At 34.3% G+C, this 23,637-nt stretch overlaps 1 protein-coding gene across 1 annotated transcript in view; it reads left to right on the forward strand.

Annotated features, from left to right (window-relative positions):
- Window positions 1–23,637, forward strand: part of Pxdnl (peroxidasin like) — a 479,241-nt gene that overhangs the window by 330,768 nt on the left and 124,836 nt on the right. The window contains 4 exon segments of the mRNA XM_087185725.1: window positions 7,527–7,598; window positions 12,475–12,644; window positions 16,008–16,125; window positions 21,211–21,384. Coding sequence (XP_087041851.1) covers window positions 7,527–7,598; window positions 12,475–12,644; window positions 16,008–16,125; window positions 21,211–21,384 — 534 coding nt within the window.

Below are 23,637 nucleotides of genomic sequence, written 5' to 3' on the forward strand. Positions count from 1 at the left end.
CTAGCATTAAATTCATTGATATCAACCCTTAGGACTTGTTTGGGAACATTTTTAGTAGAGGTATGACACTGATACAGGGCAAGAAGACCTACATCTTCATCTTTTCTGTGACTAGATCAATTTATCTGAAAACTGATGTATTACCAAAGGTAAATTTTCTAAAATAAACAAGCCTATTGTAAACATGATAAACTACTTTATTATTGCATTGTCAAACAAAAAAGTCCACACACATTTGATGGATCCACATGGGTTACAATGTTCAAGATTCTTTTAGAATATTCAATTAGTCTGCCTAAAAAACATAGTACATCAAAGGGATGTAAAGCTTTCATATTATATGCTCCAATAAAGGACAAGCACAGCTCCTGAACACACTCCAAAGAACATGCAGCTCACTGCTTTATAAAATGGCATCCACTGGTAGGAAGACAATCAGACTAGAAAACATTTTCTTTGTTAAATGAGTGTGCACCTCACTAAAGTCAAGTCCTTTTCAAGATTTTTCAGGGCCAGGGATTTAGCTCAGTGGTTCCATCACCTGCCTTGCAAACGCAAGGTCCCAAGTTCAATCCCTGGTACCAAAAAAATAAAAAGATTTTTCAAGGACTGTGAACTAAATTTTTAGTTTTTTCTACTTCTCAGAAGTCTCCTGGATTTTTCAAATCCATCTTCAAACATTAACCTAAACTTGAGGCATATTTGCTTTCTCTTCTCAAAATATTTCTGAGGAAGAGCTCATTCATGACTTGGCTTTTTTGATAATGTGTATATTTCTTTTATAGGAAAGAGAGAGATCTTTAGTGTAAATTCCCTGCTGTAAATACTGCTAAGATACTATTTTTTTGACTAAACATCTTTGATAGAAGACATCAGTAGCAAATAATTGTATAATCTTTCAATACAAGAAGTTGCTTTCAGATTATGATTGGGAGTAAAGCAATCAAAGTGATTCTACCAGCAGGCATTAACAAATAGCTTGTGGATTGTTTTGATTAACTTCAGAGAGGTTGCAAAGTAAAACAGGAAAACAGCAAAAGAAAAAGTTATGGCTATATATTTTACGTCTTTGCTAAACAGTACTGCTGAGATAATGATACTATTTTAGTACTTATGACTGGGACAGTATTCTGGGAGATAAATAATGATAATTGTTCTTATAAAATTCCTCATTTTATAGAAAAATATACTGAGGCTTAGAGAAATCAATATTCTTGAGAAGAAATAGTTATAGAAATAGCCAAAAGCTATATTATCTGACTTGGAAACCATAATATGTGTGACATAAACTAAATGTTAAAATATCATGAATTTGGATACCAGTTGCAATTTTTTTCCATTAAGTTTATTGGTACATTTTAAGTATACAATACAGTTACATTCATCATTGGGATTTTGTACCTTCACTTCATGTATCTTGTTTCTCATTTTTTCCCCTTCCCCGCCCTTGATTCACACTCTCCACCCTTCCCTATTTGCAAAGACTTTGTTTCCATATTTTTCTTTTCTCATATTTTTTCTTTTCCCTTCTTTCCTTTCCCCTACCCCTCCCACTTCCGCTAATACTTTATACCTTTTCTTCTTATTACACAATGACAGTTATACATTTTTAAATTACAATATCAAAATTTAGAGAACATTGGCACAGATTTTACAGAATTTAAAAGGATATAGAAAGCATATTACAAAAATATTTTTTGAAATAAATTTGACAACTTCTAAGAAATACCTTGGAAGACAAATTAATGAAACTGACTCTGGAGGAAATATAAAATTTGAATAGCACCTATTAAAGAAAGAATATTCTTAGTTTGAAAACCTACCTATATGACAACAACAGGCTCATACATTTTAACTGATAAATTATATCAAACACTTAAAGCAGAAAAAAGGAGGAACACTTCTCCCCTCATTTTAGGAAATCAACATTGTGCTAATACTAAAACTGTATAAAGATAATAGAAGAAAAAAGTATGAACATAGATAAAAATTTGTTTAACAAAACAAACTATTAGAAGTCAGATCTGGCAGTATGTAGAAAGTGATTTTATTATAGGGATGGCAGTGTTGGTTCACATTGGAAGATCCACCCCCATAAGTTATCATTTTAACAGAGGAAATAGCCATATGATCCTGTTAGTAGTTGCAGAAAAAGCTTTGGACTAAATTCTAAAGCTGTTCATAGTACAAGGTATCAGGAGACCAGCAGTAGAACAGAAGCTTCTCAACAGATAAGCCATGTACTCCATACTTCCAGCATACTTCCAGCCTTATATGAACAGAAAAGATACAAAACTTTCTCCCTAAGGTGGGGAACAAGGGCAGATATGCCTACTCTTCATCTGTCCATTAAACTTTGAAACATAGGCCCAAACCAAAATAGTCTGGCAATAAAAAACACAATTAGCATAGGGTTGACAAGGTAGAAGTAAAATCTTTATATGTAGATGAAATGATCATCTACAGAGAAAATACTAAGAAATCTCTAGGAGCTCCCAGGACATGTATTTGAATTTAGCTGGATTAGAAAACACAAGGTATATATAAAAATGCAAGTCTATGTATACTTGCTATAAATGAAGAATTGGATATTGAAGTTTAAAAGTTATGTAAGAGTACAAAGGACCTAGAAAAGTAAAAAGAAAAAACAAAACAAAACAGTGTTGAAAGATATTTATTACCTAATTCTAAGACTTCCTCTAAAGCTACAGTAATCAAGGCAGTGCTGGCATAAAGAAAGACATAACAATAAATGGAATAAAACAGAGAATCTAGGAATAGAACCACATATATATGGTCCACTAAGTTTTGAAAGATTATTTAACAGTAACATTTTATAGAACATAAACTCAGTTCAAGAGCAGAGGAAAAGATAGTGTTTTCAGCAAATGGCACTAGAACACCTGGTATCCGTATGTAAAAAATTAACCTCAACCCTTTATTTCCATACATAAAAATAACTTGAAAGGATCTATGAACCTAAATATGAAAGACTAAAACTGTAAAACTTTAAGAAGAAATTATAAGGGAAACTGTTCATGAATTTAGGGTAGGCAAGAATTTCCTAGGATACAAAAAACATGATGTATAAAAGAAAGAAATTGATAAATGAGATTCCATCAAAATTCAGAACTTTAAATGACATCATTAAGAAAATGAAAAGTGGTCCTTAAACAGAACGTATTTATAATACATATAACCTATGGCACGAATATATAAAGAACTCTTACAGCTCATTAATAGCCAACCCAATTAAAAAGTAGGAACAAGAAGATGATAAATAGCCAGTACAGATACATATTGACTTATCATTGTCATTACTTTTTCTTTTTGTTGGATTCTCCCCCTTTCCATTTAATTTCTTGTTGGGCCCAACAGATTTATTCTGCTGGGCTTCCTGGGGTTGTGATCCTTCTTGTCTTTTCCTAGGATATTGTCTAAAATTTTTTGGAATGCTGGTTTGGTATTCATGAAGTTCCTAAGGTGCTCTTTTTCATGAAAGTATCTTATTTCACCCTCAGTTTTGAAAGATAGTTTTGCAGGGTACATCAATCTGGGTTGGAGGCTGTTTTCCTTTAAGGCTTGAAATATGTCACTCCAAGCTCTTCTAGCCTTGAGGGTTTGTATTGAGAAGTCTGCTGTGATTCTGATGGGCTTTCCTTTGTAGGTGATTTGTTTCTTTTTCTAACTGCTTGTAGAATTTTGTTCTTCTGTTGTGTTTCTGGAATCTTAACAATTATATGCCTATGTGTAGAATTTTTTTTGATCAAGGCTAGCTGGAGTTCTATATGCCTCACTTATCTGTATGTCAAGTTCTTTTCCCCTGCTTGGGAAATTTTCTGCCATCTCTTCTGTGAACAGTTTTTTTTTTATGTCATCTGTACTCTCTCCTCTTTCTTCATTGACTCCAATCAGTCTTATGTTATTCTTCTTTGCCTCATCTAGCAGCTGCTGGACTGATTTCTCATGGTCCCTTAGTATTTTAAAGCAATTTTTCTTTTCCTGGTCACTAATTGCAATCTTATCTCCTATATCTGAAATTCTGTCCTCACATTGGCTCATTCTGCTGCATCAGCTTTCAATGGAGTTTTTAATCTCCTGGAAATCTTTTTGTATCTGAATTATGGATTCCATTTGTTTCCTATGTTGGGATTCCATCATGTTCCTCAGTTCCTCTACTTTTTGGTCTATGTCTTCTCTAGATTTATTAATCATGTCTTGTACTATGGGCACAATCTCTACTGTTATCTGAGAAATTATTTCTCATTTTATTTTTTCCAGATCCTCTTTTGTTGCCAGTTCAGGGAGTCCAGGTGGTTGCGTATCAGAGTGTTCCATCTCATTTCCCTTTGGGGTTGCTTTAGGTGATCTGGAAGTCTGGTTTTGAGACTTGTTTACATGTCTTCTTCTTTGGCAGGTGGGTGGGGTTGGTGTTGCTGGCACCCATGCGGCTCACCTCTTGTGCACTGAGGGGGATGGTATGGTTGCCAGGAAGCCTCCTCCTGCGTACTAGAAGGGGCTCACCTCCTGTGTGCTGGGGGAGGGGTGGTACAGTGACCCAGAAGCCTCCTCCTGGGCACTGGGAGCCTCAAATTCTTGACAAGATACTCATCAGCCTTCAGTGGCCAATTCTTCTTCTTCTTCGCCATTTTTGGGACTAACTCACCACTTGCAATTTGTACAAAACTTACAAAAGAATTCAACAATGGTTTTTCAGTATTTATAGACATCTTTTGAAGATTCTCATAATGGGAATAGTATTTTTCTTGTGATTTTCTTGGTAAACAATTAATTCTGGTCTACTTGGCTTAGGAAATAGGTAATATCTTTCAATTTCTGATTATTGAAGCAATTTCTAGCTTTTTAAATATATTTATAGTGGCTGGTTTACTGTTATTGTCATTAGACCTACACTGCTTATAAAGTAGTGACCAGCAAAAAGGAAACAGGTGTAAATTGTCCTAGGCGGAGAGCTTTTTCTGAAGTTCAGCTAGAATATACCATATTATTTCTCTATTATAAAACTCTGTTCCAATGTTCCTTGGGATAAAGAAGAAGCACACTGTTTAGAACTTGAAGTAGTTACAAGAATTTCTGTGTAATATTGTTATGGCTTTTGCCTAGATGTCCCCCTAAAGCCTCATGCAATTATAGGGGCTTTTCAGAAGTGGCTGGATCTAGGGTGTGGGATGCTGGGATTAAGTGTGTGATGCTGAGATTAAGGGTGATTACTAAATTAGTTCACTAATTGGCTTGGCATAGTTCTGGGCATGGATAATGGGAAGGCCCACCCTGAGTGTGGGTGGTATCACCCAAAGGATGGATAACCTGGAAGGGATGAAAGAAAGAGACAGGCTGCTACTGCTGCTTCTGCTTAACTATTTTGCTGCTTTGTTTCCTTCTGGCCAACAGCATGAACTGTTTTTACCTCTGAGATGCCCTTCTGGCATGCCACCCTGCCTTGGAGCCAGCCAACTATGAACTGAAACCTCTAAAAAACTGTAAACTACAATAAATCTTTCCTACTTTGACTTTGAGTGTCAGGTATTTTGTCTCAGCTACAAGAAAATGTAACTAAGAGAAACATCTATCTGTATATTATTAAAGAAAAATGTTCAGTGACACTAAAGCACAGTAAGGAAGACTTTATCCAAGGGCCCCATGGTGGTGGGTACTATAGGGATTATCACAAGGGGATCTTGCAGTATTGGGGAAAGATATGGTTTAACTCTGAAAACACCATGAGCAAAATTTATAATTGAGAGTTAGGGTGGAGAACAGTGGATGAAAAATCACTGTAAGGAAACTTCAGGAGTAAGGAAGTGGTAAACTGACCTAACAGGATTCTTGCTGAAGGCAGGGTGAGGTGGTCATGTATTACCTAGAGAATGGTGGAGGCTGAAGAATTTGATTTGATATCAAAGATGAAGAGTGCCTGTGAAACTGAACAAAGTTCTTGCTAAAAGAAGACAGTGCAGATTAGGGCAGGGAAATTCAAAAGTCAAATCTATTCAAGGGAATTGAAGGGAGCCTGAGTAGAGTTTGGTCAGTCTTTATCAACACCCATTCTTGTGTTATGACTGCTTCTCTAGTAACTGCTTTAAAGGTTGTTGACTTGGGTAGGGAAGGTAAAGATGAATATAAGGAATCCAAGTAGTTAGGATAAGCAAAAATTTGTTTTCTTTGCAGATGTGCATCAGTCATACTAAAGTTTCCCAAACTGTAAGCCAAGTTTTTCTCTAGCTCATTCCCCTTTACTTAAACCCCTAATCAGTGAAGTCATCAAAATAATGCCAAAAGGGCTGAGGATTTAGCTCAGTGGCACAGTGCCTGCCTCAAAAGCAAAAGGTTCTGAGTTTGATCCCCAGTACAAAAACAAAACAAAGTAAAAAACAACAACAACAATAACAACAACAATAAAAAAGCCCAAAAACATAACACTGGCAAGAAAACGTGGCTCAGTGATCTTGTGTGATTTTGTGATAAGGACTCTAGTCAGGAAATAGGACTAATGAAGAGAGTCCGGAGATAGCTAGTTAGTTGTTAAATTTTTCTAGATATACTTTGATTACTTATGCTCATTTCCTTGAGTCTCAAGAAGAGTGCCATCCATCTCTGCTCTATTTTGCAGAGGCCAATTCCCTCACTCTCTCTTCATACAGGTGCTTTTTGTTGAAACTGTATCTAGTGGTCCTAATAACCATACGGTCTCTAATTGGTGACTTCTAGAGCCATAATCTCTCTAGCCCTGGAAGGTAGTGGTTTGGGAAAAGAAACCTGGAGGAAACCCAAAACAGTGTTAAGACTGTCCAGAAGCAAACAGGGAGACAACAGTGGATCGGGGCTCCTCAGTCTCCTATTTCTCTCTGTCATCGCCTATGGTCCAGAAGCGTAGGGAACGTGTTTGTCTGCAGTCATACTCTGTTCCCCTGGATGTGGGCCTGATTTGAAAGCGAACATGCAAAGGACTGGCTGAGCCAGCAAGCCCTGCCACACTGACTGGGGCTCTTGTTAAGCAAAACTAATGCTGGCCAGAAAGCTGTGAAATACAGGCCAAGGGTTGGCATGGATAGGAACTAGTTAGTCATGGATCGTTTGCAGACATCTGTTAGATATTTATTCCTGCCATTCTTTTTTTATTAAAAAATTTTAACTGACAAATATACATTGTAAATCTTGCAAATGCACAACACAATAATTTGATGTACATTGTTTACTCCCAATGAACACAGTATCTATTTACCTGATTTCCTGTATGCCTATATTTATTTTTATGAGTTTCTCTTTAACATTTGTCATCTCTAACTAAATAAAGTAACAAATTCAAAAGACTACAGATGAGGAAAATACTAGTATAATGGTGGATACTATATGTAAATAGTGGTTTCTGTTTATCATTTCTCAGTGAAATGCTTTTTAAAAGTATTGATATCAATTAGGTAAAATAATAACATAGAATCAATAAAGGTTTTGTTCCCCAAACTCAGTTACTGTGTGGTGATTAGAATTTATATTTTGTTTTTCAGATTTTTGCATAACAACAAATTACCTAAAATCCCAGCTGGGAGCTTTTCTCATCTGGATTCATTAAGGAGACTGTAAGTGAAAACAAGTGCATAAACACAAAAAACTATAATTTTCTCCAAAATAAATAAATCCCACATGATGATTGCCTTTGCTTCCTTCTGCAATGAAAGATCACTGAGATGCTAGTGCATTAAGGAGAAAATGGTTTTGTTAACTAACTGCACAGTGATAGAGGACCAGAAAGTATACTGAGCTTTCATGTATTCTCTTAGAAGTAACATTCAAAAGGAATATTGGAGATAGAAGTTTTCCTCAGTGGTCAGTTTCCTTTCTGGTAAAATCTAAGGACTCCCAAGACTTTTCTTTGCCTTTAAGCTTTTATTAAAAAAGAGATGTGAAACATTCCAAAGACCGTCTGACGTCTCCATTCATGTTCCAGTTTTCCCTTGTTGCATACAGTTTTCAGGCCCAGTTCATTTCCTCCTACATTAAACAAAATGTGACAAAAATCTCAATCCTCTGATGACTCCTACCATCCACAAGTTTCCTTGTTCTGTCTTCCCACTTGGCTCCCTTTCTACTCACTTTCCTTCATCCTCTCTTCGCACTCATCTGTGTTCACATCATTGATGTTTTATCTTGTTTCATTTTGTCTGCTCACTGCACACAAATGTAAGTTCCAGTGAACAGGCTAAGGTAGACGGCCCGGTTTCCAGACGCCAACTGATCAGCAGACGGTGGAAAACTCACAAGGCTGCATCTGTCGCTTGTCTTGCAGGCTGCTTTTGCTGCAGCTGCTGTTTTTAGGTCACATGCCTGGATACACATCCCAGAGCAAGGGAATGTTAGAATGAACTGGAAATCCGAATGCTTAGGAACATAAATTCACATTCCATTGGGGAATGTGGAATTGGAAATAAGGCCTGCAAATCTTTGAATTTAAAGGTTCATGAGTGATCAAGGGCACAGTTCAACCCCTCCTAGTACATTTCTTCAGGTCTGTGTTCCCGACTATTTTGGATAGTCTCATAGCGGACATGTAATTCTGCTTCACAGGCTTCTCCTTCTGTGGTGCCCTTTCATTATGCTCAAACTCATACAGTCTTTGTTCACGACTCTTGTTTTGTGAGCATTTTCTTGTTTATCATTAAACTGGTTGCATCACAGCCTCTTGGCATATGTCATGTCTATTCTTGTTCACAGCAGACACACATTTATTCTTGTCTTTAATCACGTGAGGGAAATGCAAAATACTGAAATTACTTTGAAATAGTCATAGGATGCTTCAATTTGGTGGTGGGAGAAATATTGTTTTATTTTTGATGTGTCCTCTTCCTCTTCTGTTAGCTTTGTTGTGCCACTTATGTTTAGTGTCACTGTTTTTGTATATTTGCAATTACAATACCCATGCAGTGTTTTTTGCCTACATAGATTTCTACCTGGATAGAAATTTTTGACTTCTAAGACTCTCAGAAAATGTTGAAGTGCTAAATCCCTGAGCCTTTCCTAGTCTTTTTCTATTATTCTTTCTTGTTAAATCTTTGCAGCAGCTTTTCTGTTTTGATCTTTTTACATTTATTGAAATAGCATTCACTCCATTGCTGGAACAAACGTACACGAATAAATGCTAACAAGAAGAAAGCTAAGGGAGACACCACCTATGGAGATGTACCAGTATTTTATATACATGCACTACATTTATTTCAATTGTTTTCAGCTAATTTTGTTACTATGTTATGTTGATGTATCTTTGTTTTATGGATGGGGGTGATTTGAGCAAACCCCTCCAAAGTTGGTGAGATCCTGAATAGGTGGGCACTGGTATCTAGACATGTCAAATCTTGAAGCATGTGACCTGTCCAGGCCACGATTTAGATGAGAAAAACAATACAGGAGAGTGAAGAGAAGATACATGATAAATGAGCTACATACACTATTAAGTAAATTCTACATCAAACAATGAGGTGTGGAAACCTCTAGGACATGTATTTGCTGGTGACATGGGGGAATGGGGTGGGTGTCAGAGAAAGTGGCATGGAGCACAATTGAAGTATGACCCAGCATGCCTGGTGTGACACCATGGAGGTCCTCTGACCATGGCTTCTCTTTTTGTACTCTACCTAATGACATTCATCATTGGAAATTTGCACCTTTACATGATCCATCTTGGTTCTTATTTTTTCCCATTCCCCTGCCCTCCCTTCAACCCCTCCAACCTTCCCTATTTACAAAGACTTTGTTTCCATTTTTTTCTTTTTCTCATATTAATTCCATTCCCTTCTTTCTTTTTCCCTACCCCTACCTTTTCTATTTTACAACAACAATATTTGTCATAAGCACACTGCAAAAATTAATGAAAGACCCTTTGAAAAATCTTTGGATCTTTCACTAAATGAGATTATTTTATTGGGTGCCATTCCTTTTCCTTTGAAACTGTCCATTGAGCATTGAATGCCCAAATGAGTAATTACATTAGTGTTGTGCTTCTGGACTGAATGCTACCAAAAAGCATTGTATTTTATTTAGTCATATTCTTAGTATGTTATTTGATGGAATAATACTTTCAAAATGAAGAACAATAAAATAGTAATTATTTTAACACAATGAATTCATATTTAGAATAATCTAATATAGATTAATTAGAACCACTTTTCTTGTTGACTTATTCTATAATTTTTACTATTTAAAATTCATGGCTCCAAATTATATGTAGCATTTTAAATGTGCTTTTTAAATTAAAATTTTGGGAATATTCTATTTATAAAGGGCCTTCAACTTAGCAAATATTTATTATATACAATACATTCATTATATATATTTGTGTGTATATAAATATATATATTTAAATTTGTGGTTTTGTTTCTGTTTTATACTTTCCTATGGATGACTATCTTAATTGAAGTTGACAATGATAAAAGGAGAAATTACATCCTGGGCTCAGTTGTTACTAAAACATCTACAATATACTTTGTAAACTGTCTTACAATACATTTTTCTGAAACTTGTTAAAATTTAGTGCCAATGGGGCCAGGGATTTAGCTCAGTGGCACTGTACCTGCTTGTAAGTACGAGGTCCTGAGTTTGATCTCCGGTACCAAAAAAAAAAAAAAAAAAATCAGTGCCAAGAAATAGCATGGTTTTTTTTCTTTCAGTTTTGCCTGTCCCACTACCTTGATATTGATACAAATTCTTAATACTGGGTGATCTTTTATTTCATTTTCAAACTGATTCCTACAGATTTTTGTTTGTCATCCCAAATATGTGGGACTTTCTGTTAGCTACCACTCTCTTTTCATTTCCCCTTCTGGGTCTCTTTGCTATACATCTTTTGAAAAAAAATGGAAATATACACTGTAAGTCTCTTTGACGATCTATCAATTTAACTTCATGAGGAAAAAAATGATAAGAAGGATCAGAAAAATGTTGTAAACCCTGACCAAAGTGAATGACTTGTATGCCTAGATGAAGAAACCCTACAAAGAAACATAAGGGGCCCCAACATTTCTAGAACAGTCTGCAAGTGAACACAGGTGGAAATTTTAGCGTCATTAAAAAATTGTTTGATATCTATCCTTTGAGGCCCATGCCTAGCCACAGTGATGACACTGAGGCTCACAAGAGAAAAGAGTGAGCCATCTGGGCAGCTATGCAAATCGACACGAGCATAATTAATAAGCTTCTTTAAGCACTACAATCTCCATTATTTTTTAAAATAATCCCTACCAAAAAAAGGTAAGCTATTACCACCAAATCATAGTTTCTGCTCTTCAGCATGTAAATAAACTTTAACATTTCAGTACTTAGCCTCTTAATGTCTAGTTTTCTCTAAAAATGTGGTCATTGTAACAAACTATGGAAATTATCCCTAAAAGTATAGCCTTCAATGTGTTCATTGTATCCACAATTATTGATTTCCAATCAATATAGTGTGTGTTAAGTGAAAATTGCTTTTCAAGTCCTAAAATAGTTTTTCAAACAGTTACTATTGAAATATATCTAGTTTGTTTGAAACATGCAATTAGGCAAGCAATTATTTTTATTATTATTTTATGGATACATAATATTTGTACATTTTTAGGGGTATGATATAATTCCATACATGTATACAATGGGCAACAATAAAATCAGAGTAATAGGCACTTCCATCTTCCCAAATGTTAATTATTCTATGTGTTGGGAACTTTCTTTTTTTTTTTTCTTTTTTTTGACTTTTTTTTTCTTTTATTGGTATATTGTAGGTATACAACACAATTACATTTCTCATTGGGAATTGTACCTTTACATAATGCATCTTGGTTCTTATTTTTTCCCCATTCCTAGCCCACCCTTCCCTATTTACAAAGACTTTATTTCCATTTTTTCCATTTCTCACCATTTTTCCTTTCCCTTCTTTCCTTTCCCCTGCCCCTCCCACTACCCCTACCCCTTTGGACCTTTTCTTCCTATTTTGCATTATCGATTATTCATTCTACTCATTGGTACATTTTAGGTATACAATATAATGACATTCATCATTGGAAATTTGCACCTTTACATAGTCTCTCTTGGTTCTTATTTTTCACCCTTGCCCAGCCCTCCCTTCAACCCCTCCATTCCTCCCTATTTACAAAGATTTTGTTCCTATTTTTCCATTTTCTCATATTAATCCCATACCTACTTCTTTCCTTTCCCCTACCCCTCCCACTTCCTTCCCCTTTGCCCCTTTTCTTCCTATTTCACATTACCTATTATACATTTTAGTCCTTATTTACACTTTCAGTTTCAAAGATGGGAAACTTTGTAAGCATCAACTTTCATTAAGTAAGGAATTCTTAAAATCTGTATATTGGTGACTAGAGGCAAAATATGAATGATAAGGTAAATTAGAGGATATTTTATTCACACAAAAGATGCATCGTAGAAATTAGTGATCACTTTTAACAGTTCTAATTCTTGCCTGATGCACAGGCGCCTGGATTTCAATCCTCTGGTTTGTGACTGTGATTTAAAGTGACTGGGGGAAGTTTTACACGGCTATGCCCCAAATGGCCAAACTCAGGCGGCTGCAATGTGTGAATAACCCCAAAGACTCCGTGGGTGTCCGGTTGCTTCGGTAACAGTGGAGGAATTTAATTGTAGTATGTAATTTTCTCTGAGTATATAAAAAGAAATGTCTTGTGCTTGTCTTCCTTCTATAAAGGTTGATTATATGATGTTGCATTTGAAAGACCACATTATTTGAAATGTTTTAAAGAGATTTAGTTAAAAGTATATTCAATTTCTTTTTTATCATCTGTATCTAAGGAAGATTTTTTCATCAGAAACTAAGTTTTGGGAAAGTCCTTCGGGGTCATTTAATCCAACCTTTACAATTTCAGCGGAAAAAGAAAAATGATTTTTTTCAACGAGGTCATGAGAAGCAGTGTTTAGCATTAAAATCTCCACTTATAGCTCAGTACTATTTAGTGCTAATTAGCAATAATTTTTGTTTCTTAACTTTAGAAACAAAAATTGCTAGTATTCACTGTTTTTTAAATTAATTTTATTGGTACACTTTAGGTATGTAATATAATGACATTCATCATTGGAAATTTGCACCTTTACATAATCTCTCTTGGTTCTTATTTTTTCCCCCATTGCCCTACTTTCCCTTCAGCCCCTCCATCCCTCCCTATTTACAAAGACTTTGTTTCCATTTTTTCCTTTTCTCATATTAATCCCATTCCCTTCTTTCCTTTCCCCAACCCCTCCCACTTCCCCTTCCCCTTTGCTCCTTTTCTTCCTATTTCACAGTATCTATTATACCTTTTAGTCCTTATTTACACTTTCAGTTTCTCACACCAGAGAAACTATTCGGTATTTACACATGTGTGTCCTATTTATTTCACTTAAGAGTATCGCTTCAATATGCATCCATTTAGCTATAAATGTCTCTAATTTCTCATTCTTTATGACTGAGTAGTACTTCATTTTATTTAAAAAAACACATTTTTTTTTTAACCCAGTCTCCAGTTGATGGGCACTTGGGCTGTTTCCAAGCTTTAGCTATTACAAACTGTGCCTCTATGAACATGGGTGCACATATATCACTGTGGTATGATTCTTTTAATTCATCTGGGAAAATACCCAGCAGGGGAATAGCTGGGTCAAATGGGACCTCCAATCCTAATTTTTTGAGGCATCTCCATACTAAATTTCACAGTGGTTGCACCCGTCTGCACTCCCACCAACACTGGAGAAGGGTTCCTTTTTCCCCACAGCCTTGCCAGATTTGTTATTGGTTGATTTCATGATAGCAGCCAATCTTTCTGGGGTGAAGTGGAATCTCAGCGTTGTTTTCATTTTCATCTCTCAAATGATCAAAGATGTTGAACATTTTTTCATATGTTTATTTGCTATTTCTACACCATTTATCAAATCCAATAATTGTTGGTTTTTTCCCTACATATGTTGTGACCACGTCTATAACTGTAGTAGTGAAAATGAGTTTTTTTATATCTCTGTAAATTTTTAAATAATGCACATATTGGGTTTATTAAGCCTGTGTTCATATTCTGACAACCTTAATGAAGCAGTCTAGCTTCATTTAAAGAACTGATTGTAGTTGCTTTGAATATTATTTGATATTCATTTAAAGTTTTTAACATCATATTAAACTGTTTCTATATGCCTTGATGTATAACTATATGTAATTTTAAATAATAATAGATGACTACACATATATGTACTTATATATGCATGTATGAGAGAGACAAAGAGAATTCAGTTTCTTAGAAATCCACTCCGACGATTATTTAGAGAAGAAATTTGCTTTATAACATTTTTTCACTGGTGAGCTATTTAAAAATTTCTCTAATCAGATAATTTAAAAATTATAACAATATATTTCAATTCCATCATATTAAGAAGAAAAATGAGTTGGTTTTTATTGCCAAGTAAATTAAATTTCTCCACAGTTTCCATCTTTACACCACTTCTATTTCATGTCATAGTCAGATTTATTTGGGTTGTATTACATCTTAGCTGATGTTTCTGCTTCATTTTTTTCTCCAATCTATTATATTTGTGGAAAACCTCCATGTGGTCAACACACTCACTGGTTGGTCCCAAGCCACCCTCTGCAACTACTGTTCCTTCTGTTCTCCTCTTGTTCAGCTGCATATCTGCTGCAGCCACCATTTCGTTCTTTCCATATTTGAAAGTCCTCAAGCCCTTTCCCACTCAAGGACCTTCCACATGCTGTTGGCTTTTCATACAATATTCTTTTTGATATGAAATAAATCTATATATTTTTGTAGTGCATGTTTGTGTTATATAATAGTAACCTTTATTATGGGCAGTTGATACATGTACATGACACATTTTAATTTGTTTTTAAGCTCCTTTTCTCCCCCAGTTCTCTTTTCCACCCCTTCTTTTTATACCCGTCTCCTTAAATATTGATTACTTGGAAAGACTTCACTTATTCCCTTTTCCCCTCTACCTCCTTATACACAGACACTGAGTCAAATCTCTACTTATAATCTGTCACAACATAATTTATTTTTCATCTTAGCATGTATCACTATTTGTCATTATATGTTTTATATTTTTATTTAATTTCACTTGCTTCATGAAACTATAAGTACACAGAGACAAAGATCTTGTCTCTCCATCACCAGTCTTAGCACAGTGCCTGACACATGGTTGATGTTGAATTACTTTTTAAAATAGTCAAATAAATAAAACCATTCTTTAAAAAAGATAAAGCCAAAATGCTGATCATATGGACTTTTAATGAAGTAGGTGAGGTTATTGTGGATCTTTGTAATGTAATAATAGGTAATATTAGTTACTAAAGAAAGGAAAGCTCAAATAATTCACTTATAAAAGGAAGAATTTTGTCATGTAGAAAGGTTTAACCAGAATTAAGTAAAATATACTATGAAAAGTAAAGTCTTTTTTGTACATTGTTCTCTAATATTTAAATTTAATAATATTACCTAGTTCTTTAAAAATCTCTCCACTTTCTTATTAAAATTTTTTAAATTTCCTTTATTTACTACTTAATTCTTATTATTTTAGAATGAGCTCATCTGTTTATATAAGTAATTTCAACCAGGCTGAATGTCTAGATGCATGAGTTTTAAAAATTATTTAAAGTCGTTAGATGGATAATTGTCTATGAAGAGTGCCTATTAAACTGCAAGTTTGATTTAAGTATTTGGTTTGAAAAATTGATCCATAAAAATCAAACTCTTTCATAAAAGCTATAGTATTGAACTATTAGAAATAAAAACATAGGTAAATTTATTTCAGTGGAGAAGGCCTTTTATGTAGTGAATCATTCAAATTTTTAATGTTCAAATTGAATATTTCTAATGATTAAACTGGTATATATTTACTGAATAAATGCAGTTCAATACATATAATTTTAATACAGAAAATAAAAGTACCTATAACTCTCAATGATATCTTAAAATGTTATACTTTGGTAATTAAAAAAAAATGTTTTTAAACAGAAAGTCCCCGAATTACCTTTGAGCCCCAAGATGTGGAGGTGACACCAGGAAATACAGTCTACTTCACTTGCCGAGCTGAAGGAAACCCCAAACCCAAGATTATCTGGATACATAACAAGTAAATACTGTACTGAGTATGGGCATGTGTTGTAATTCTGATTTCAGTAATCCTTTTATTTTTACATCAAATCATTTGTTTAGAGAAATCACTAGAATTATTAGAATTTCTTGGAGGTAAAAGTATCTCTCAGCCAAAGGTTTTTGACTTACTCAAAATATCTAAAGGCTTCTCTTTAATAATTACATATTTCTAGACATTAATGATTCTGAAGATGATTAAATATTTTGTTATTTCTAAAAAGAAATACTGAGATTCATAACCAAATAGTTTGTTTTAAATCTGAATATAATTTGATATAACCTCATTAAATTACTTTTTGGTACAAAATATTTCATATTTTATATTGCAATATTCTTATAGTAAATCAGTGTAGGATTTTTTAAGTGAATTAATAATAAAGGCTATACAGGATTATTAAAACACTAATCATTTATTTAACTCTTGTTTTACTCTTTGATAAAACAGAGCTAATACATCTAAAGATTTGTGAGTATAAAAGCACACAGTAATAACAAATTTTTTAAAAGTCAAAATTGCTGAAAAGGGTTTAACAAAATAGATGTATAAAATAAACTACATACCTAGTACAATTCAATAAATATTCTTGAATTTAATTAATATTATCATTAATTCATTATGTTATTGGTAACTAGCATAATTTTCATGTGTCTTTTCCCTTGCACAAAAGTTCATTGATTTTCTTCTGTTATTTGTATGATCAACTCTGAATTTTTATGTTTCTCATTGAAATAGTCTGAGAGACACTATAGGTTATACATTTTTTACATATAATTTTTACATTTCTAACTATAGCCAGAATCTCAGCTTATGCTGATAAATTGTATTTTTAATTCTTGCAAAAAATAATAAGTGTAGGTTAAAATAGCTTGAGTAAGTGGGAGTTATGAATACCATTAAATCTGGAATGTAGCCCAGGAGGAAGACTTCATTTGATAAAAGGACTTCAATTTATTTCCATTTTGAAATTGTTCAGGGACACTTGAGAAACAGAATTAATTTTCTCTTTGTTATGTCTTAAAATGGCTTGCTCAGGTTTTTTTCATGGTTTGAATTAAAAAATTTCTTTAAAGTTATGAAGTTACTAAGTACTTTTTTTTAGAAAAGAGTAAATGAAAAATCATATTGATTTATACAATGAACTTTTCAAATATAGTGTTTAAAGAAGGTGATGTACATTTGAAAGAAACAATTCTGAAAAGAAGAAATTAAATGAAGAAAAGGTGATGTATAGGTAGAAATGTCTATTAAAATATAAACTGGTTTTTAGAAAAATTAAAGATGAAAGGGAAGAGTTTATGATAAATGTCTAACAATAACAAATCTTAACTTTCTGATTTTTCATTGTTGAGCTTTTTATATAAAGATATATCCTAAAAGTGTATGAAATATTAAGTATAGCATAACAAATAATTTGAAACATCTGTTTAACATGAATCAAGTTTAGAAAACAAATACTACCAATTCCTTAGAAACTGCTATTTGATCCTTATCACTATGGATTTCCTCTACTTTGAAGATAATTTCTATCCTGACTTTAGATCCCTTAGAAAAATGGACTCAAAACTGATTAGACACAGTCAAAGGTAGAATTAGGGGATTAGAAGGTAAATTTGTAGAAGTAAGCAGATTTTTAAAGTGGCTAAGAGACATGGAGGACTACATGAAAAGGTCCAGCATACACCCAGTGATAGTTCCAGAAAGAAAGGTTAGATAGATGATCAAGAGGAAATATCTGAAGAGATAACAACTAGAAATTTTCCAGAAATAAAAAATGAGAGGTGAAAATTGACAGACAAACATGTATAACTATAAAGTTATACGAATCAAGTTGATGATGATACAACAATATTAATATAAACCAAAACCACCTTCACAGCAATTGTGTAATTGCATATCATTAGGTCATACTTAATAATAAAAGGGTTCAATTCATCTGGATGTAAGTTCCATGAACTTTGTTTTAACTGGAATAATAGCTGTAAAATGTAAAAAAAAAAAAAAAACTGACAAAAATCACAAGGTTAAAATAGCACAAATTCAAATATAGTGAGAAATCTTAATTTTTTTTTTCAGACAAATTAAGAGCAAAAATCAGAAGAACCCTATGCATAACTAACAATCCTAATGTATATATAGAGCCCACATGTATATATAGACACACATGTGAGTGTATCTATATCTGCTACATTAAAAGCTAAACTATGATATTTTCAACCAATTGTAGAATATATATCAAGATTGATCACATATAAAGGCACAAAATCTCAAATCCTAGTAAAGAATCAGTTTAATAAATATCTTGGTTTTGTTCATTTCCACTTAGTAATAACAATACCACAGGCTGGGAAATTGATTTATTTATTTTAAAAAGAGGTTTGTTTTAGCTCATCCTTCCAATCCAAGGTATGAACTAGAATTGGATGCATCTTGTGATAGTCTTCTTGTTGGCAGGGTCCTGAGACAGTGCAAGGGAATCATATGGCAAGAGACAGGGAGCACAAGAAACCTAGGCAAACTAAGTTTTATATCATATCCACCTTCAAGATAACCTATTAACTTGATTAATCTATTCACCTATTTATGTATTTCATCCTATTCATAATAATAAAACTTTAATTACCTCTTAAAGGTCTCACTGATACCTCTTAATATCCCATTATAGGGATAAATTTTTTTTCTTTTTTTGGTACTGGGGATTGAACTTGGGACCTTGTGCTTGCGTGGCAGGCGCCAGAACCACTGAGCTAAATCCCCGGCCCTAAAGATGGCTTTGTATGTGGTAAATATTTATAATTTTTGTGATGATAACAGGTTTTTTTAGTGATTAGGTATAGTAACTAGTTCTTGGCAAGCACTTAAAGCTTGCCAAAGTAAATTACAGGTCATTGATATTTCTTCATCAAATCAAATGTGCTTATTTGCATATTTTCAAAGAAAAGTCTAAGTATATCCTATTTATACAAACCTTTGTATTTTTTAAACTTTGCATTTTTTACCTATGGTTACTATCTAGCTTGTATCACACTGACAATGTGAAAGGAATATTTTATACTATGTAGACTATTTGATTATTAAAATAACATCATGATTCATGAACATACAAGTTTTATGAGTATAATAAAGAAGATATAAACAAAGCAGGAAATAACCAGGGAAATGAACAATGATTTTTAAATTTATGGGTGTGATGTGTTGCTGACCATTTTATATCATCTTATCATAGTGAATCTCTGTGTATTCTATTGCATTGTCTAGCCAGATGATAGATATCATGTACACTTCTGGTAGCCTTTGATTTTGGGGGTGCCAGGTATTAGAACAATGCTAAACTAAATCATCTTTTGAAATATACAGTTCCATTATTGTTGGCATATTCCTTTGCGTGTGGTCTTAATTTGGTTCAATGACATACAACTTTAGAATTGTGTTTAAAATAATTGAGTTTAATGTTATGTGACCTTTTTGAATCATGCTTGCTGGTATTTATACCATGTTATATATATTGAGTAGCTTTAGCATCTTACACTTAAGAGCATATCTAGCTCCCTCTTTCTTTGACTGTAATTTGCACTGAGAGGGCATTCAAACCAATGCCTTTTCCCAAAAGCGAATCTCTTCAAAAATGACAGCTAGAAGAGCTCATTTTTCTCATTGGTATTTTTTCTTCACAGTGGCCTTTTCCACTCAGCAGTTGAATAACATTCCATTTTTCCTGTGACCTGTCTTCTGTTCCACCCTAAAAAACAAATGTTAGCTGTTATTGGTGCCACATGCCTGTAATCACTGCCCCTGTTAGGTGACGCAGGAGGGTTGTGTGTTCCAGGTTAAAAAGAAAAGGTGAAATAGGGCCATTGTCTGCTTTCTTGTGTTTATGACAAAAATTGTTGAATAAGGATGCTGATTTGTCTCTGACATGATTTAGTATTTTTACATATACAAGAATGGGGCAAGCTATTCAGGATTATCTGGAACACACTGACTTATAAAGCTAACAGACTATACAAAAGATACACAATTTTTCCAATGGACCTTTTCCTCTATGAAGGGTATTACTGGTTGGTGATACATTGTAGGTGTTTAATAAATGTTCATTGAATGGTGAATGATGGAAGGGTAGTTTTTTTTTACCCCTAATGCATTCACTAGTATTAAGCCTACTTGCATAAACATCTATATACCTCCTCATACATGATCATGAAATATTTTTAAAGTAAAAAAATCTTGGAAATAATATTCTGTAAAACTTCCAATGAAGGTTTATGTGTCAGTAGCTTTGCATTTATTGCTAAAAATAAAATATCTCCCTTGCTTATGATTATTGATGCAATGTGATGTTACATGTCTGAACCTGCTTGCACTCAGTGGATTATTCATTTAATTGAGAGATTATATTTTCATAGTGTATAAAAATGGTTTGCATCAGTTATTTGGGCATAATACCCAATAACTGGGTAAGTGGAGTATGCTTATATAATGCTAAGTGATATAAATATATAATTATAGTGGGCTTTGAGCCATGTCGCTTTGAATGCAAATATTTCTTTATCACTTTAACAAAATGCAGAAATATATTGAATGACTCGCAGGAAAGAGGTGAGATGCTTGCATATCACCATATAATGATCCCTCTTTTGAAAGAGGAATTCAGAAGTGTTATGTTGTGCAGAAGTAGTCTTCATATAGGACGGATTGCACCAGAGCTGGAAAGTATGTTGGCCATGAAGGCAAGGCATTTAAATATCTTTCCCCTTTATCATGTGTCCGTGTTCAGGGCATACTCTCAAAAACTGGAAAGGGAGAACTATAATTTAGAGTAAAGTAATTGGAATTATTCAGATAGTAAAAATAAATTAACACATCATGGATCATGTTTCTAAAATCCTCTATACTCAGTCTTGTTAAAAGTTTAAATATGAAAGAAATTAAGTATGAAGGGAAGGGCTGGGGGTGTAGCTCAGCGGCACTGCATCTGTCGGGCAAATGCAAGTTCCTGAGTTCGATCCCCAGTACTGGAAAAAAATATGATGGGGAGTAAATAATAAATATGTATAACATTTCCAGCCATTCATTGCATTTGGAAGATGACACTCGACTTAACATGTTTGATGATGGAACACTCATGATCCGGAACACCAGAGAGTCAGACCAAGGTATCTACCACTGCATGGCCAGAAACTCTGCAGGCGAAGCCGAGACTCAAAATGCAACTCTCAGACACTCCAGTGCTCCAGGCGAGTCTTTTAAAAAATTTTCTGGTTGAACTTAATATAAATAGATGAGTTATCTGTCAGTTATTTACAATAGAAAATGACCTTATATTGCTGCTCTAAAGCATGCAAATTGCCAGGTGAAATAATTGCTACTGATTGAGGTTTGTCTTGAGCTGCTTTAGGGAAAATAGAATTAATATTTTTCCTTTTGAAATTTATTCTGTTTATTGAAAATATAGACATTTTGTCTTAGTTGTTTTCTTGTCACTGTGACGCATTATCCAACACCTGCAATTTAAAGGACAAAAGGTTTATTTTGGCTTATAGTTCATAGAGGTTTCAGTTCATAGTTGGCATAGCAGCATGGCAGAGGGACATCGCAGAGTAAAAAGAGTTCATGAGATGGCGATGGGGAGTAGAGAGTGGCTAAGGGAAGAGGGAGGGAGAGACACCTTTCCAGGCTACATCCCTAGTCCTCCTCCAACCAGGCTTCTCCTTCCTATACTACATCGGCTATAAACTAATCAGTGGACTAATCCACTTTGAGTATCACACACCACGATCCTATCACCCCCAAAAGACCCACCTATAAGCACTTGAGGGTTTGGGAGACATCACACACACCATAAACCATAACACACACACATTTTTGGCAGTGCTGAGGATTGAACTTAGGGCTTCATGCATGATATGAAAGCACTTTCTCACTGACTTACACTTTCAACCCCTTAATTTCCTGCATTTCTTCTACTTTTTTTAGTACACTACAGATATGACTCCATGACTCCAAGACTTTGCTATTCTCCTTTTGATTGCACATGTAGCTTTCCAGGATTGAGGCACAGTGAACCTGTTGCACTCAGGCAGCAATATCATCCTCTTCAGAAATTCAGTTCATCTGTCATTCATCATCCTTCATTATAAATATGTATTCAATGCCCACTGAGCTAATGTTAAGGATTATACATCCCTTTGCCTCTCCAGAAGCTTTGCCGTAATTTCAATGACTTATGTATTACCATAAATTATGGTAACTGGGACAAATTTTTATTAATATCATTTCAAGATTTAGAAATATATTATCTCTCGCCTCTGAGACTATCATCTATTAGGCAATAGCCATAATTCAATAAAGTGATCACTTTTGTGATGTGTTAGGAGAGCAGTTGGAAGCACAAAGTATGGTTTTGTGCTAGTAAATGTTCCAATGCTGGCTCTGAGGTGGAGAGACCCTTGATTTGCAGCACTTGTCAGTTTCTGTAAACCTAATAATCCCCTAGTTTCTGATTTCCAGTGTGGCATCACTGAATGTGGAGTTGAGACGAGATATGCAGGAGCTCACCACGATGCAGCCTTGCTACCATGAAGACATAAAAGACACAATAACTTCAGACTCATAGATCATAGTAAAATGCAGTAAAATAACTGTAATGAATTTTAGAATGTAGCTTTGATACTTTTGAGATTTATTTAATTTTAAGATTATGTAATTTAACTTTTAAAAATGACTGCCTAACAGTCAACTTGCAGAATACTAAAAATTTGACAACTGGTTGTTAAAAATTAGCTCCAGCATATCACTTGGGTCTTGAGAAAGAAAAAGTGGCCACAGAGGATAGATCCGAGGTTATTGGTCAGTGTTAATAATATCAATAGAGATAACAAACAAGATGAAGCAGGAGAGGAAACCTAGGAGCAGATTTAGAGAGTCACATTCAATTGAGAAAGGTTTGTCCAGAAACAGGGACATCTAAGCTAAAAGGGAGGACAAATAAGAGAAAGAAAGATAAGTAGAGCCACCACATTATTTTAGTAGAAAGGATGGCCTAAAGGGAGACAGAGAAGGGAACTTGCAAGAGATGAGAAAGTTGGGGGTTACCGAGGGATAGCTGGAGTCTCACTGATTTGGGGAGGCATGAAGTATGTTGGATCATTCAGACTTGAAGACTGACATGTTAAGAGTGATCAAAGTTAGACTGTTTTTCTTCTAGTAAGATATCTCTGACAGTGGTTCACAGAACAAACAGGAGGACTCAGTATGGTGAGGCAGTTATCTAGCTACTGCTGTGATGCAGAGGAGAGGTGGGCATGGCACACAAAGGTCAGTTGTAAAGCCAGTGGGCGAAATGCATTGAATCAAGATTTGCTCCAGCAGGAGAAAGCGTCTGCATTGGAGACAGACCAACTATAGGAATTTCCTTCATAGTTTACAAATAATCTTTTATTAGTGGTATATGTTTGTGATACATAATAATTACATTCATTTTGAGAAACTAGT

This window comes from Heterocephalus glaber, unplaced genomic scaffold (assembly GCF_053883595.1).
Source record: "Heterocephalus glaber isolate CG9 unplaced genomic scaffold, H.glaber_assembly_v1.0 deba00000281, whole genome shotgun sequence".
NCBI lineage: Eukaryota > Metazoa > Chordata > Mammalia > Rodentia > Bathyergidae > Heterocephalus > Heterocephalus glaber.